This window comes from Chiloscyllium punctatum, unplaced genomic scaffold (genome assembly GCF_047496795.1).
Source record: "Chiloscyllium punctatum isolate Juve2018m unplaced genomic scaffold, sChiPun1.3 scaffold_176, whole genome shotgun sequence".
NCBI lineage: Eukaryota > Metazoa > Chordata > Chondrichthyes > Orectolobiformes > Hemiscylliidae > Chiloscyllium > Chiloscyllium punctatum.
The window spans coordinates 281,149-299,478 of NW_027309910.1; the positions used below are offsets into that span (position 1 = coordinate 281,149).

General features: G+C 57.7%; 1 protein-coding gene across 1 annotated transcript in view; it reads left to right on the top strand.

The window, feature by feature from the left end:
• The window catches only part of LOC140471871 (sarcoplasmic/endoplasmic reticulum calcium ATPase 1-like), a 58,201-nt gene extending 41,367 nt beyond the window's left edge, over window positions 1-16,834 (top strand). The window contains exons 6-7 of the mRNA XM_072567444.1: window positions 12,308-12,388; window positions 16,746-16,834. Coding sequence (XP_072423545.1) covers window positions 12,308-12,388; window positions 16,746-16,801 — 137 coding nt within the window. The 3' untranslated portion in view covers window positions 16,802-16,834. The remainder of the gene's footprint in view (window positions 1-12,307; window positions 12,389-16,745) is intronic.
• The last annotated feature ends 1,496 nt before the right edge of the window (window positions 16,835-18,330 follow it).

The window sequence follows — 18,330 nt, forward strand, 5'->3', positions numbered from 1 at the left end:
ACCCTAACCCACACACCCCTGAACACTATGGGCAATGTAACACGGCCGATCCACCCTAACCTACACACCCCTGAACACTATGGGCAATGTAACACGGCCGATCCACCCTATCCTACACATCCCTGAACACTATGGGCAATGTAACACGGCCGATCCACCCTAACCTACACATCCCTGAATACTATGGGCAATGTAACACGGCCGATCCACCCTAACCTACACATCCCTGAACACTATGGGTAATGTAACACGGCCGATCCACCCTATCCTACACACCCCTGAACACCATGGGCAATGTAACACGGCCGATCCACCCTAACCTACACACCCCTGAACACTATGGGCAATGTAACATGGCCGATCCACCCTAACCTACACATCCCTGAATACTATGGGCAATGTAACACGGCCGATCCACCCTAACCGACACACCCCTGAACACTATGGGCAATGTAACACGGCCGATCCACCCTAACCTACACATCCCTGAACACTATGGGTAATGTAACACGGCCGATCCACCCTATCCTACACACCCCTGAACACCATGGGCAATGTAACACGGCCGATCCACCCTAACCTACACACCCCTGAACATTATGGGCAATGTAACTCGGCCGATCCACCCTAACCTACACACCCCTGAACACCATGGGTAATGTAACACGGCCGATCCACCCTAACCTACACACCCCTGAACGCGATGGGCAATGTAACACGGCCGATCCACCCTAACCTACACACCCCTGAACACCATGGGCAATGTAACACGGCCGATCCACCCTAACCCACACTCCCCTGAACACTATGGGTAATGTAACACGGCCGATCCACCCTAACCTACACATCCCTGAACACTATGGGCAATGTAACATGGCCGATCCACCCTAACCTACACATCCCTGAACACTATGGGCAATGTAACATGGCCGATCCACCCTAACCCACACTCCCCTGAACACTATGGGCAATGTAACACGGCCGATCCACCCTAACCTACACACCCCTGAACACTATGGGCAATGTAACACGGCCGATCCACCCTAACCTACACATCCCTGAACACTATGGGCAATGTAACACGGCCGATCCACCCTAACCCACACTCCCCTGAACACCATGGGCAATGTAACACGGCCGATCCACCCTAACCTACACACCCCTGAACACTATGGGCAATGTAACACGGCCGATCCACCCTAACCTACACACCCCTGAACACTATGGGCAATGTAACACGGCCGATCCACCGTATCCTACACTCCCCTGAACACTATGGGTAATGTAACATGGCCGATCCACCCTAACCTACACACCCCTGAACACTATGGGCAATGTAACACGGCCGATCCACCCTAACCTACACACCCCTGAACACCATGGGTAATGTAACACGGCCGATCCACCCTAACCTACACATCCCTGAACACTATGGGTAATGTAACACGGCCGATCCACCCTAACCTACACATCCCTAAACACTATGGGTAATGTAACACCGCCGATCCACCCTAACCCACACTCCCCTGAACACTATGGGCAATGTAACACGGCCGATCCACCCTAACCCACACACCCCTGAACACTATGGGCAATGTAACATGGCCGATCCACCCTAACCTACACACCCCTGAACACTATGGGCAATGTAACACGGCCGATCCACCCTAACCTACACACCCCTGAACACTATGTGCAATGTAACACGGCCGATCCACCCTAACCGACACACCCCTGAACACCATGGGTAACGTAACACGGCCGATCCACCCTAACCTACACACCCCTGAACACTATGGGCAATGTAACACGGCCGATCCACCCTAACCTACACACCCCTGAACGCGATGGGCAATGTAACACGGCCGATCCACCCTATCCTACACACCCCTGAACACTATGGGCAATGTAACACGGCCGATCCACCCTAACCTACACATCCCTGAACACTATGGGCAATGTAACATGGCCGATCCACCCTAACCTACACACCCCTGAACACTATGGGCAATGTAACTCGGCCGATCCACCCTAACCCACACTCCCCTGAACACCATGGGCAATGTAACACGGCCGATCCACCCTAACCTACACACCCCTGAACACTATGGGCAATGTAACATGGCCGATCCACCCTAACCTACACACCCCTGAACACTATGGGCAATGTAACACCGCCGATCCACCCTAACCTACACACCCCTGAACACCATGGGTAATGTAACACGGCCGATCCACCCTAACCTACACACCCCTGAACACTATGGGCAATGTAACACGGCCGATCCACCCTAACCCACACATCCCTGAACACTATGGGCAATGTAACATGGCCGATCCACCCTAACCTACACACCCCAGAACACTATGGGTAATGTAACACGGCCGATCCACCCTAACCCACACATCCCTGAACACTATGGGCAATGTAACATGGCCGATCCACCCTAACCTACACATCCCTGAACACTATGGGTAATGTAACACGGCCGATCCACCCTAACCCGCACTCCCCTGAACACTATGGGCAATGTAACACGGCCGATCCACCCTAACCTACACACCCCTGAACACTATGGGCAATGTTACACGGCCGATCCACCCTAACCTACACACCCCTGAACACTATGGGTAATGTAACATGGCCGATCCACCCTATCCTACACTCCCCTGAACACTATGGGTAATGTAACACGGCCGATCCACCCTAACCTACACACCCCTGAACACTATGGGCAATGTAACACGGCCGATCCACCCTAACCTACACACCCCTGAACACTATGGGTAATGTAACATGGCCGATCCACCCTATCCTACACACCCCTGAACACTATGGGTAATGTAACATGGCCGATCCACCCTAACCTACACACCCCTGAACACTATGGGCAATGTAACATGGCCGATCCACCCTAACCTACACACCCCTGAACACTATGGGCAATGTAACTCGGCCGATCCACCCTAACCTACACATCCCTGAACACTATGGGCAATGTAACACGGCCGATCCACCCTAACCTACGCACCCCTGAACACCATGGGCAATGTAACATGGCCGATCCACCCTAACCTACACACCCCAGAACACTATGGGCAATGTAACACGGCCGATCCACCCTAACCTACACACCCCTGAACACTATGGGCAATGTAACACGGCCGATCCACCCTAACCTACACACCCCTGAACACTATGGGCAATGTAACACGGCCGATCCACCCTAACATACACATCCCTGAACACTATGGGCAATGTAACATGGCCGATCCACCCTAACCTACACACCCCTGAACACTATGGGCAATGTAACATGGCCGATCCACCCTAACCTACACACCCCTGAACACCATGGGCAATGTAACACAGCCGATCCACCCTAACCTACACACCCCTGAACACTATGGGCAATGTAACATGGCCGATCCACCCTAACCTACACATCCCTGAACACTATGGGTAATGTAACACGGCCGATCCACCCTAACCTACACATCCCTGAACACCATGGGCAATGTAACACGGCCGATCCACCCTAACCTACACACCCCTGAACACTATGGGTAATGTAACACGGCCGATCCACCCTAACCCACACTCCCCTGAACACTATGGGCAATGTAACACGGCCGATCCACCCTAACCCACACTCCCCTGAACACTATGGGCAATGTAACACGGCCGATCCACCCTAACCTACACACCCCTGAACACTATGGGCAATGTAACACGGCCGATCCACCCTAACCTACACACCCCTGAACACTATGGGTAATGTAACACGGCCGATCCATCCTAACCTACACATCCCTGAACACTATGGGTAATGTAACACGGCCGATCCACCCTAACCCACACTCCCCTGAACACTATGGGTAATGTAACACGGCCGATCCACCCTAACCTACACACCCCTGAACACCATGGGCAATGTAACATGGCCGATCCACCCTAACCTACACACCCTTGAACACTATGGGCAATGTAACACGGCCGATCCACCCTAACCTACACACCCCTGAACACTATGGGCAATGTAACACGGCCGATCCACCCTAACCTACACATCCCTGAACACTATGGGCAATGTAACACGGCCGATCCACCCTAACCTACACACACCTGAACACCATGGGCAATGTAACACGGCCGATCCACCCTAACCTACACATCCCTGAACACTATGGGCAATGTAACACGGCCGATCCACCCTAACCTACACATCCCTGAACACTATGGGCAATGTAACATGGCCGATCCACCCTAACCTACACATCCCTGAACACTATGGGCAATGTAACACGGCCGATCCACCCTAACCTACACACCCCTGAACACCATGGGCAATGTAACACGGCCGATCCACCCTAACCTACACACCCCTGAACACTATGGGTAATGTAACACGGCCGATCCACCCTAACCTACACACCCCTGAACACTATGGGCAATGTAACACGGCCGATCCACCCTAACCTACACACCCCTGAACACTATGGGCAATGTAACATGGCCGATCCACCCTAACCTACACACCCCTGAACACTATGGGCAATGTAACACGGCCGATCCACCCTAACCTACACACCCCTGAACACCATGGGCAATGTAACATGGCCGATCCACCCTAACCTACACATCCCTGAACACTATGGGTAATGTAACACGGCCGATCCACCCTAACCTACACACCCCTGAACACCATGGGCAATGTAACACGGCCGATCCACCCTATCCTACACACCCCTGAACACTATGGGCAATGTAACACGGCCGATCCACCCTAACCTACACACCCCTGAACACTATGGGCAATGTAACACGGCCGATCCACGCTATCCTACAAACCCCTGAACACTATGGGCAATGTAACACGGCCGATCCACCCTAACCTACACACCCCTGAACACCATGGGTAATGTAACACGGCCGATCCACCCTAACCTACACATCCCTGAACACTATGGGCAATGTAACATGGCCGATCCACCCTAACCTACACACCCCTGAACACTATGGGCAATGTAACACGGCCGATCCACCCTAACCTACACACCCCTGAACACTATGGGCAATGTAACACGGCCGATCCACCCTAACCTACACATCCCTGAACACTATGGGCAATGTAACACGGCCGATCCACCCTAACCTACACATCCCTGAACACCATGGGCAATGTAACACGGCCGATCCACCCTAACCTACACACCCCTGAACACTATGGGCAATGTAACACGGCCGATCCACCCTAACCTACACATCCCTGAACACTATGGGTAATGTAACACGGCCGATCCACCCTAACCTACACATCCCTGAACACTATGGGTAATGTAACACGGCCGATCCACCCTAACCCACACATCCCTGAACACTATGGGCAATGTAACATGGCCGATCCACCCTAACCTACACACCCCTGAACACCATGGGCAATGTAACACGGCCGATCCACCCTAACCTACACACCCCTGAACACCATGGGCAATGTAACACGGCCGATCCACCCTAACCTACACATCCCTGAACACTATGGGTAATGTAACACGGCCGATCCACCCTAACCTACACATCCCTGAACACCATGGGCAATGTAACACGGCCGATCCACCCTAACCTACACACCCCTGAACACCATGGGCAATGTAACACGGCCGATCCACCCTAACCTACACATCCCTGAACACTATGGGTAATGTAACACGGCCGATCCACCCTAACCTACACACCCCTGAACACTATGGGCAATGTAACATGGCCGATCCACCCTAACCTACACACCCCTGAACACTATGGGCAATGTAACACGGCCGATCCACCCTATCCTACACATCCCTGAACACTATGGGCAATGTAACTCGGCCGATCCACCCTAACCTACACATCCCTGAACACTATGGGCAATGTAACACGGCCGATCCACCCTAACCTACACATCCCTGAACACTATGGGCAATGTAACATGGCCGATCCACCCTAACCTACACACCCCTGAACGCGATGGGCAATGTAACACGGCCGATCCACCCTAACCTACACATCCCTGAACACTATGGGCAATGTAACACGGCCGATCCACCCTAACCTACACACCCCTGAACACTATGGGCAATGTAACATGGCCGATCCACCCTAACCTACACACCCCTGAACACTATGGGCAATGTAACATGGCCGATCCACCCTAACCTACACACCCCTGAACACTATGGGCAATGTAACACGGCCGATCCACCCTAACCTACACACCCCTGAACACTATGGGCAATGTAACACGGCCGATCCACCCTAACCCACACTCCCCTGAACACTATGGGCAATGTAACACGGCCGATCCACCCTAACCTACACACCCCTGAACACTATGGGCAATGTAACACGGCCGATCCACCCTAACCTACACACCCCTGAACACTATGGGCAATGTAACACGGCCGATCCACCCTAACCTACACACCCCTGAACACTATGGGCAATGTAACACGGCCGATCCACCCTAACCCACACACCCCTGAACACTATGGGCAATGTAACACGGCCGATCCACCCTAACCCACACACCCCTGAACACTATGGGCAATGTAACACGGCCGATCCACCCTAACCTACACACCCGTGAACACTATGGGTAATGTAACACGGCCGATCCACCCTAACCTACACTCCCCTGAACACTATGGGCAATGTAACACGGCCGATCCACCCTATCCTACACACCCCTGAACACTGTGGGCAATGTAACACGGCCGATCCACCCTAACCTACACATCCCTGAACACTATGGGCAATGTAACATGGCCGATCCACCCTAACCCACACACCCCTGAACACTATGGGCAATGTAACACGGCCGATCCACCCTAACCTACACACCCCTGAACACTATGGGCAATGTAACACGGCCGATCCACCCTAACCTACACATCCCTGAACACCATGGGCAATGTAACACGGCCGATCCACCCTAACCTACACATCCCTGAACACTATGGGCAATGTAACACGGCCGATCCACCCTAACCTACACATCCCTGAACACTATGGGCAATGTAACACGGCCGATCCACCCTAACCTACGCACCCCAGAACACTATGGGTAATGTAACACGGCCGATCCACCCTAACCTACACATCCCTGAACACCATGGGCAATGTAACACGGCCGATCCACCCTAACCTACACACCCCTGAACACTATGGGCAATGTAACACGGCCGATCCACCCTAACCTACACACCCCTGAACACCATGGGTAATGTAACACGGCCGATCCACCCTAACCTACACATCCCTGAACACTATGGGCAATGTAACACGGCCGATCCACCCTAACCTACACATCCCTGAACACTATGGGCAATGTAACACGGCCGATCCACCCTAACCTACACATCCCTGAACACTATGGGCAATGTAACACGGCCGATCCACCCTAACCTACACATCCCTGAACACCATGGGCAATGTAACACGGCCGATCCACCCTAACCTACACATCCCTGAACACCATGGGCAATGTAACACGGCCGATCCACCCTAACCTACACACCCCTGAACACCATGGGCAATGTAACATGGCCGATCCACCCTAACCTACACATCCCTGAACACTATGGGCAATGTAACACGGCCGATCCACCCTAACCTACGCACCCCAGAACACTATGGGTAATGTAACACGGCCGATCCACCCTAACCTACACTCCCCTGAACACTATGGGCAATGTAACACGGCCGATCCACCCTAACCTACACATCCCTGAACACTATGGGCAATGTAACATGGCTGATCCACCCTAACCTACAAATGGATGAATGTCCTTGAGGGAGGAACATTACCCTCCTTACCTGAACTGGCCTGTATGTGACTCCAGACCCACAGCAATTAAGCATGAGCGGTAAATGCGGGCCTAGCCAGGAAACAAAAAACAGTTTCCCTCTCTCTCGCCTTCCCTCTCTCTTTGTCCTGTGTTTCTGCCTGTCTCTCACACTCTTTCCCTCTGTCTCTCTCTGTGCATGACACTTTATGTTTTTCTCACACTCTTCATTCTGTCTCCATCTGTCCCTGTCTCTCGGTTTCTGTCCCGGTCTTTATCCCCAACCTCCTGCACCTCCCTACGTCTCCCTGTTTCTGTCTCGCTCACTGCCTGTGGCCCTCACTGTCTTTCTCACATTCCCTCTCTCTTTAGTCTGTCATCAGTTTGTGACTCTCTCCCTCTATCGTTCCTTCTCCATTTATCTCTCCTTGTCAATCTCTTTCTTTCTCCCGTTGTCTCTCCCTGTTTCTCTCTCTTTCTGTCTCCCGCTATCTCTCTGACACACTTTCTCTCTCTCACTGTCTTGCTCTTACTCTCTCTCCTCTCCCTCTCTCTCTCTCTCTCTCTCTTCTGACTCTGTTTTCCTGTCTTTCTCAATTGCTTTTTCTGTCCCCTTGTCACTTTCTCTGTCTCTCCCTCTCTCTCTCTGTCTCTCCCTCTCTCTCTCTCTCTCTCTCTCTCTCTCTCTCAGAGATAGGGAGGGGCTGTGGGGGGGTTACAGAGATAGGGAGGGGGTGTAGGGGGGTTACAGAGATAGGGAGGGGGTGTAGGGGGGTTACAGGGATAGGGAGGGGGTGTAGGGGGGTTACAGGGATAGGGAGGGGGTGTGGGGGGGTTACAGAGACAGGGAGGGGGTGTAGGGGGGTTACAGAGATAGGGAGGGGGTGTAGGGGGGTTACAGAGATAGGGAGGGGGGTGTAGGGGGTTACAGAGATAGGGAGGGGGTGTAGGGGGGTTACAGAGACAGGGAGGGGGTGTAGGGGGTTACAGAGATAGGGAGGGGGTGTAGGGGGGTTACAGAGATAGGGAGGGGGTGTAGAGGGGTTACAGGGATAGGGAGGGGGGTGTAGGGGGTTACAGAGATAGGGAGGGGGTGTAGGGGGGTTACACAGATAGGGAGGGGGTGTAGGGGGGTTACACAGATAGGGAGGGGGTGTAGGGGGGTTACAGAGATAGGGAGGGGGTGTAGGGGGGTTACAGGGATAGGGAGGGGGTGTAGGGGGTTACAGAGATAGGGAGGGGGTGTAGGGGGGTTACACAGATAGGGAGGGGGTGTAGGGGGTTACAGAGATAGGGAGGGGGTGTAGGGGGGTTACAGGGATAGGGAGGGGTGTAGGGGGGTTACAGAGATAGGGAGGGGGTGTAGGGGGTTACAGAGATAGGGAGGGGGTGTAGGGGGGTTACAGAGATAGGGAGGGGGTGTAGGGGGGTTACAGAGATAGGGAGGGGGTGTAGGGGGGTTACAGGGATAGGGAGAGGGGTGTAGGGGGTTACAGGGATAGGGAGGGGGTGTAGGGGGGTTACAGGGATAGGGAGGGGGTGTAGGGGGTTACAGGGATAGGGAGGGGGTGTAGGGGGGTTACAGGGATAGGGAGGGGGTGTAGGGGGGTGACAGAGATAGGGAGGGGGTGTAGGGGGGTGACAGAGATAGGGAGGGGGTGTAGGGGGTTACAGAGATAGGGAGGGGGTGTAGGGGGGTGACAGAGATAGGGAGGGGGTGTAGGGAGTTACAGGGATAGGGAGGGGGTGTAGGCTGTTACAGAGATAGGGAGGGGGTGTAGGGGGATACAGAGATAGGGAGGGGGGTGTAGGGGGTTACAGGGATAGGGAGGGGGGTGTAGGGGGTTACAGGGATAGGGAGGGGGTGTAGGGGGTTACAGGGATAGGGAGGGGGTGTAGGGGGGTTACAGAGATAGGGAGGGGGTGTAGGGGGTTACAGGGATAGGGAGGGGGTGTAGGGGGTTACAGAGATAGGGAGGGGGTGTAGGGGGTTACAGAGATAGGGAGGGGGTGTAGGGGGTTACAGAGATAGGAGGGGGTGTAGGGGGTTACAGAGATAGGAGGGGGTGGAGTGGGGTTACAGGGATAGGGAGGGGGTGTAGGGGTTACAGAGACAAGGAGGGGGTGTAGGGGGGTTACAGAGATAGGGAGGGGGTGTAGGGGGTTACAGGGATAGGGAGGGGGTGTAGGGGGTTACAGAGATAGGGAGGGGGTTGTAGGGGGTTACAGGGATAGGGAGGGGGTGTAGGGGGTTACAGAGATAGGGAGGGGGTGTAGGGGGGTTACAGAGATAGGGAGGGGGTGTAGGGGGTTACAGGGATAGGGAGGGTGTGTAGGGGGGTTACAGGGATAGGGAGGGGGTGTAGGGGGGTTACAGAGATAGGGAGGGGGGGTGTAGGGGGTTACAGGGATAGGGAGGGGGTGTAGGGGGGTTACAGGGATAGGAGGGGGTGTAGAGGGGTTACAGAGATAGGGAAGGGGGTGTAGGGGGGTTACAGGATAGGGAGGGGGTTGTAGGGGGGTTACAGAGATAGGGAGAGGGTGTAGGGGGTTTACAGAGATAGGGAGGGGTTGTAGAGGTTTACAGAGACAGGGAGGGGTGTAGGGAGTTACAGAGATCGGGAGGGGGTGTAGGGGGTGTTACAGAGATAGGGAGGGGGTGTAGGGGGGTTACAGGGATAGGAGGGGGAATAGGGGGGTTACAGAGATAGGGAGGGGGTGTAGGGGGTTACAGGGATAGGGAGGGGGTGGTAGGGGGTTACAGGGATAGGGAGGGGGTGTAGGGGGTTACAGGCGATAGGGGAGGGGGATGTAGGGGGTTACAGAGATAGGGAGGGGGGTGTAGGGGGGTTACAGAGATCGGGGAGGGGGTTGTAGAGGGTTACAGAGATCGGGAGGGGGTGTAGGGGGTGTTACAGAGATAGGGAGGGGGAATAGGGGGGTTACAGAGATAGGGGAGGGGGTGTAGGGCGTTATAGTGATTGGGAGGGGGTGTGGGGGGGGGTTACAGAGATAGGGATGGGGTGTAGGGGGTGTTACAGAGATAGGGAAGGGGGTAGGGGGTTACAGTGATAGGCAGTGGGTGTGGGGTGGTTACAGAAATAGGGAGGGGGTGTAGGGGGTTACAGGGATAGGGAGGGGGTGTAGGGGTTACAGAGATAGGGAGGGGGTGGAGAGGGGTTACAGGGATAGGGAGGGGGTGTAGGGGGTTACAGGGATAGGGAGGGGGTGTAGGGGGGGTTACAGGGATAGGGAGGGGGTGTAGGGGGGTTACAGAGATAGGGAGGGGGTGTAGGGGGTTACAGAGACAGGGAGGGGGGTGTGGGTGGTTACAGAGATAGGGAGGGGGTGTAGGGGGTACAGAGATAGGGAGGGGTTGTAGGGGGTTACAGAGATAGGGAGGGGGTGGGAGAGGGTTACAGGGATAGGGAGGGGGTGTAGGGGGTTACAGGGATAGGGAGAGGGTGTAGGGGCGTTACAGGGATAGGGAGGGGGTGTAGGGGGGGTTACAGGGATAGGGAGGGGGTGTAGGATCACAGAGATAGGGAGGGGATGTGGGGGGTTACAGAGATAGGGATGGGGTGTAGGTGGGTTACAGAGATAGGGAGGGGGTGTAGGGGGGTTACAGAGATAGGGAGGGGGTGTAGGGGGTTACAGAGATGGGGAGGGGTGTAGGGGGGTTACAGAGATAGGGAGGGGGTGTAGGGGGGTTACAGAGACAGGGAGGGGGTATAGGGGGTTACAGAGATAGGGAGGGGGTGTAGGGGGGTTTACAGAGATAGGGAGGGGGTGTAGGGGGGGTTACAGAGATAGGGAGGGGGGTGTAGGGGGGTTACAGAGACAGGGAGGGGGTGTAGGTGGGTTACAGGGATAGGGAGAGGGTGTAGGGGGGTTACAGGGATAGGGAGGGGGTGTAAGGGGGGTTACAGAGGACAGGGAGGGGGTGTAGGGGGGTTACAGAGATAGGGAGGGGGTGTAGCGGGTTACAGAGATAGGGAGGTGTGAGGGGGTTACAGAGATAGGGAGGGGGTGTTGGGGGTTCCAGAGATAGGGGAGGGGGTGTAGGGGGGTTACAGGGATAGGGAGGGGGTTTAGGGGGGTTACAGGGATAGGGAGGGGGTGTAGGGGGGTTACAGGGATAGGGAGGGGGTGTAGGGGGGGTTACAGAGATAGGGAGGGGGTGTAGGGGGGTTACAGAGATAGGAGGGGGTGCAGGAGGATTACAGGGGATAGGGAGGGGTGGAGGGGGTTACAGAGATAGGGAGGGGGTGTAGGGGGGGTTACAGAGACAGGGAGGGGGTGTAGGTGGGTTACACGGATAGGGAGAGGGCGTAGGGGGGTTACAGGGATAGGGAGGGGGTGTAGGGGGGTTCCAGAGATAGGGAGGGGGTGTAGGGGGTTACAGAGATAGGGAGGGGGTATATTCCCCTTGGAGCGAGTGCTCCTGGTTTCCGTTTCTGAGCTGTGTGTCTTTCCCCAACAGTTGGTGACAAGGTACCAGCTGACATCAGGATCATCAAGATCATCTCCACCACACTGCGGGTTGATCAGTCCATCCTGACAGGTAAGCACTGCCCTTTCGACCCATGGATCACACTGCATGGCTCCCTGCAGACTCCTGGTCAATCTGACTCAGTGTTCATCAGCCTGACCTCAGACCGACCTCACCCTGACCCCACACCGACCTCAGCCCGACCTCACCCTGACCCCACACCGACCTCACCCTGACCCCACACCGACCTCACCCTGACCCCACAACCGACCTCACCCCGACCTCACTCTGACCCCGCACCGACCTCAGCCTGACCCCGCACCGACCTCACCCTGACCCCCAGACCGACCTCACCCTGACCCCACACTGACCTCACCCAGACCCCAGACCGACCTCAGCCCGACCTCACACCCTGACCCCACACCAACCTCACCCCTGACCCCACACCGACCTCACCCTGACCCCACACCGACCTCACCCCGACCTCACTCTGACCCCGCACCGACCTCAGCCTGACCCCGCACCGACCTCACCCTGACCCCAACCGACCTCACCCTGACCCCACACTGACCTCACCCTGACCCCAGACCGACCTCAGCCCGACCTCACTCTGACCCCACACCGACCTCACCCTGATCCCACACCGGCCTCACTCTGACCCCACACCGACCTCACTCTGACCCACACCGACCTCAGCCCAACCTCACCCTGACCCCACACTGACCTCAGACCGACCTCAGCCCGACCTCACCCTGACCCCACACTGACCTCACCCCGACCTCACTCTGACCCACACCGACCTCACCCTGACCCCACACCGACCTCAGCCCGACCTCACTCTAACCCACAGCGACCTCAGCCTGACCTCAACCTGACCCCACACCGACCTCAGCCCGACCTCACTCTGACCCACACTGACCTCAGCCCGAACTCACCCTGACCCCACCCCGACCTCAGTCTGACCCACACCGACCTGACCCTGACCCCCACACCGACCTCACCACAACCTCACTCTGACCCACACTGACCTCACCCCGACCTCACTCTGACCCACACCGACCTCACCCTGACCCCACACCGACCTCACCACGACCTCACTCCGACCCACACCGACCTCAGCCTGACCTCACCTCTGACCCCACACCGACCTCACCCCAACCTCACTCTGACCCACACCGACCTCACCCTGACCCCATACCGACCTCAGCCTGACCTCACTTTGACCCCCACACCGACCTCAGCCTGACCTCACTCTGACCCACACTGACCTCACCCCGACCTCACTCTGACCCACACCGACCTCACCCTGACCCCACACCGACCTCACCCTGACCCCACACCGACCTCACCACGGCCTCACTCTGACCCACACCGACCTCAGCCTGACCCCACACCGACCTCACCACGACCTCACTCTGACCCCACACCGACCTCACCCCAACCTCACTCTGACCTTACACTGACCTCACCCTGACCCCATACCACCTCAGCCTGACCTCACTCTGACCCCACACCGACCTCAGCCTGACCTCATCCTGACACCACACCAACCTCACCCCGACATCACCCTGACCCCACACCGACCTCACCCCCGACTTCATCCTGACCCCACACGGACCTCACCCCCAACCTCACTCTGACCCCACACCGACTTCACCCCCGACCTCACTCTGACCCCACACCAACCTCAGCCTGACCTCACTCTGACCCCACACCGACCTCACCCCCCGACCTCACCCTGACCCACACCAACCTCACCCTGACCCCACACCGACCTCACCCCGACTTCATCCTGACCCCACACGGACCTCACCCCAACCTCACTCTGACCCCACACCGACTTCACCCCCGACCTCACTCTGACCCCACACCAACCTCAGCCTGACCTCACTCTGACCCCACACCGACCTCACCCCGACCTCACCCTGACCCACACCAACCTCAACCCCGACCCCACACCGACCTCGCTCTGTGCCCACCCTGACCTCACTCTGACCCCACACCAACCTCACCCCGACCTCACTCTGACCCACACCAACCTCATTCTGACCTCACTCTGACTTCGCCCTGTCCCCACCTTGACCTCACTCTGTCCCCACACCGACCTCACCCCGACCTCACCCTGACCCACACCAACCTCACCCCGACCCCACACCGACCTCGCTCTGTGCCCACCCTGACCTCACTCTGACCCCAGACCGACCTCAGCCCGACCTCACTCTGACCCCACACCGACCTCACCCTGATCCCACACCGGCCTCACTCTGACCCCACACCGACCTCACTCTGACTCCACACCGACCTCACTCTGACCCACACCGACCTCAGCCCAACCTCACCCTGACCCCACACTGACCTCAGCCCGACCTCACCCTGACCCCACACTGACCCCACACTGACCCCACACTGACCCCACACTGACCCCACACCGACCTCAGCCCAACCTCACCCTGACCCCACACCGACCTCACCCCGACCTCACTCTAACCCACACCAACCTCATTCTGACCTCACTCTGACTTCGCCCTGTCCCCACCTTGACCTCACTCTGACCCCACACCGACCTCACCCTGACCTTGCCCTGTCCCCACCCTGACCCCACACAGACCTCACCCTGACCCCACACCAACCTCAGTCTGACTTTGCCCTGCCCACCCCCCTCACCCCCCCCCCCCCCCCCCCCCCCCCCCCCCCCCCCCCCCCCCCCCCCCCCCCCCCCCCCCCCCCCCCCCCCCCCCCCCCCCCCCCCCCCCCCCCCCCCGACCCCCCCCCCCCCCCCCCCCCCCCTCCCCCCCCCCCCCCCCCCCCCCCCCCCCCCCCCCCCCCCCCCCCCCCCCCCCCCCCCCCCCCCCCCCCCCCCCCCCCCCCCCCCCCCCCCCCCCACCCCCCCCCCCCCCCCCCCCCCCCCCCCCCCCCCCCCCCCCCCCCCCCCCCCCCCCCCCCCCCCCCCCCCCCCCCCCCCCCCCCCCCCCCCTCCCCCCCCCACCCCCCCCCCCCCCCTGACCTCATCCGACCTCACCCTGACCTCATCCCGACTCACTCTGACCTTGCCCCGACCTCACTCTGACCCCACACCGACCTCACTCTGACCTTGCCCCGTCCCCACCCCGACATTAGTCTGATCTTACTCTGACTTCGCCCTGTCCCTATCCCGACCTCACTCTGACCCCATCCTGCCTTCACCCTGACCTTGCCCGTCCTCATGCCAACCTCACTCTGACCTCGCCCCGACCCACTCTGACCTCACCCTGTCCCCACCGTGCCTTCAATCTGACATCGCCCCATCGTCATCCCGACCTGTCTGACCTCGCCCTGACCCACCCTGTCCTCACTCTGACCTCTCCTTGACGTCACTCTGAACCCATCCTCCCCTCACCGCGACCTCACTGTGACCCCTTCCTGACCTCACACTGACCCCACACCACCCTCACCCTGACCTCACCCCAACCACACTCTGACCCCACCCCCCCGCACCCTGACCTCACTCTGACCTCGCCCTGTCCCCACCCTGACCCCATCCTGCCCTCACCTTGACCTTACCCTGTCCTCATCCCGACCTCACTCTGACCTCGCCCCCACCCCCTTTATGACCTTACCCTGTCCCCACCCCGCCTTCGCTCTGAACTCGCCCCCATCCTCATCCTGACCTCAATCTGACCTCGCCTCCAACCCCACCCTGTCCTCACCCTAGCCTCTCCTTGATGTCACTCTGACCCCAACCTCCCCTCACCGCGACCTCACTCTGACCTCACACTGACCTCACTCTGTCCTCATGCTGACTTCACATTGACCCCATTCTGTCTCCACTCTGACCCCCACGCTGACCTCACAGTCCTCACTCTGATCCCCTCTGACCTCACTGTGACCTTAACCCCGACCCCACCCAACGCCAGCCAACCTCACTCTGACCTCAGCCTGTCCTCACTCTGATCTTAGTCTGACCTCACCCCGACCCCACTCCGACATGAGCCTGACACCCCCACCCCATTGGCCGCCAGCAGTGCATGTCCTTGACCTCCCCCCCCACCCCCCCCCCCCCCGCTCTGCCCAAGTGCCTCTCCCTCTGATGGCCGTATGTAAGCCCCTTTGGGTTAACACCGGGCAGGGACGGTGTGGGGGCGGGGGGGGGGGGGGGGGGCCTAGCTGCCCCCTGGGTCAGGGGCTTGCGGGTTCCAAACCCCCTTCCCCTTCCTGACGGATCCCTCCCGGGATTGAGAGCGAAACCACAGTGAGAGTCACGGAGGGGGGGGGGTGAGGTGTTTGCAAACTGCTCTGGCTGGCCTCTCTGCCTCTGACCTACACGTGACTCCAGGCTGGTGGCTGGGCCCAGCCACCGAGCCTGTGTTGGGGTTGGGGGTTTGGGGAATGTGAGTCTCAGTGAAGCGGCCCCCTCCCCTGCTGATTTGGTGCTTCTTTCCTTTCCACCAAGGCGAGTCGGTATCGGTCATCAAGCACACCGAGCCTGTACCGACCCCCGAGCTGTGAACCAGGACAAGAAGAACATGCTGTTCTCCGTGAGTCACCGCGAGGCAACGCCCCTCCACCAGCCGAGCCACCCGCCAGCGCCCGCTCTGTGCTGTGCCCCCCTCACCCTCACCCCCACCTCGCGACCGGCTGGGTCACTCTATAGCCCCTTCCCTGGAAGAGCCAGGCCCGAAGGAATTGAAAGGTTCCCGAATCGGACCTCACCAAGGCACGGCTGGACAGATGCTTCCTCACGCGGGTCACCCGGGGATTGGCAGATGTCACGGGCGCTGCCTGTCCCCTCTGGAGGGTCTTTTCCCCCCCCCCAACCCCCCCAAAGGTGGTGAAGGCAGAGGGCAGGGTGGATTGGGGTGGGGTGCCTAAGACTGGAGGTATGAGGTAGGTTAAAGCTCCTCGACAGGGGGGTGGGAATGGGGAATTGGACAACACAGACGGGGTCAGACCATGGGGGAAAAAGCTCCAGAACTCAGGCATTTGGGAGTCATATACTCACAGAGATCTACAGCACGGAAACAGACACCTTGCTCCAATTTATCCAAGCCGATCCAGGATACCCGAAACTAATCCAGTCCCGTTTGCCAACACTTGGCCCATACCCCTGTAAACCCTCCTGCTCATGTCCCCATCCAGATGCCTGTTGTGATTGTACCAACCTCCACCACTTCCTCTGGCAGCTCATTCCACATACGCACCACCCTCTGGGTGAAAACGTTGCCCTCTCAGGTCCCTTTTAATTCTTTCCCCTTTCACCCTAAAACTATGCCTCTAGTTCTGGACCCCCTCCACCCCCCACCCCAGGGGGAAAAGATCTAGTCTATTCCCCTATCCATGCCTCTCATGATTTTATAAACCTCTATAAGGTCACCCCCTCAGTCTCCCAACGCTCCAGGGAAAACAGCCCCAGCCTGTTCAGCCTCTCCCTATAGCTCCCTGTAGCTCAAACCCTCCAATACTGTCAATCTTTTCCAACCTTTTCAAGTCTAACAACATCTTTCCAACAGCAAGGAATCCAGAATGGAACACAATATTCCAACAGTGGCCTCACCAATGTCCTGTACAGACGCAACATGACCTCCCAACTCCGACACGCAATGCACTGACCAAACACCTTCTTCATCACCCAGTCTTTATTCAGGAATCTCAAAAAGCGAATGTCCAAGTTCAGTGGGGAACAGGGAAGGCGAGTGGAATACTGGCCTTTATTTCCAAGGGAATGGGGTATAAAAGCAGGGAGATGTTACTAAAACTGTACACAGCACTGGTCAGACCACAGCTGGAATACAGAGAACAGTTTTTGGGGGCCATGTATCCAAGCAGAGATAGACTGGGTATTGGAGGCAGTCCAGAGAGGGATCACTCAGCTGCTCCGAGGGGTGGACGGACTGTCTTACGGAGGAGAGGTTGAGTAGGTTGGACCTGTATTCATTGGGGTTTCGAAGACCCAGAGCCATCCTGATTAAAGATTCACAGGGAGGGACGTGACAGGGGGAGATGTGGAGATGTTATTTCCACCCACCCCTTCTCCCCCC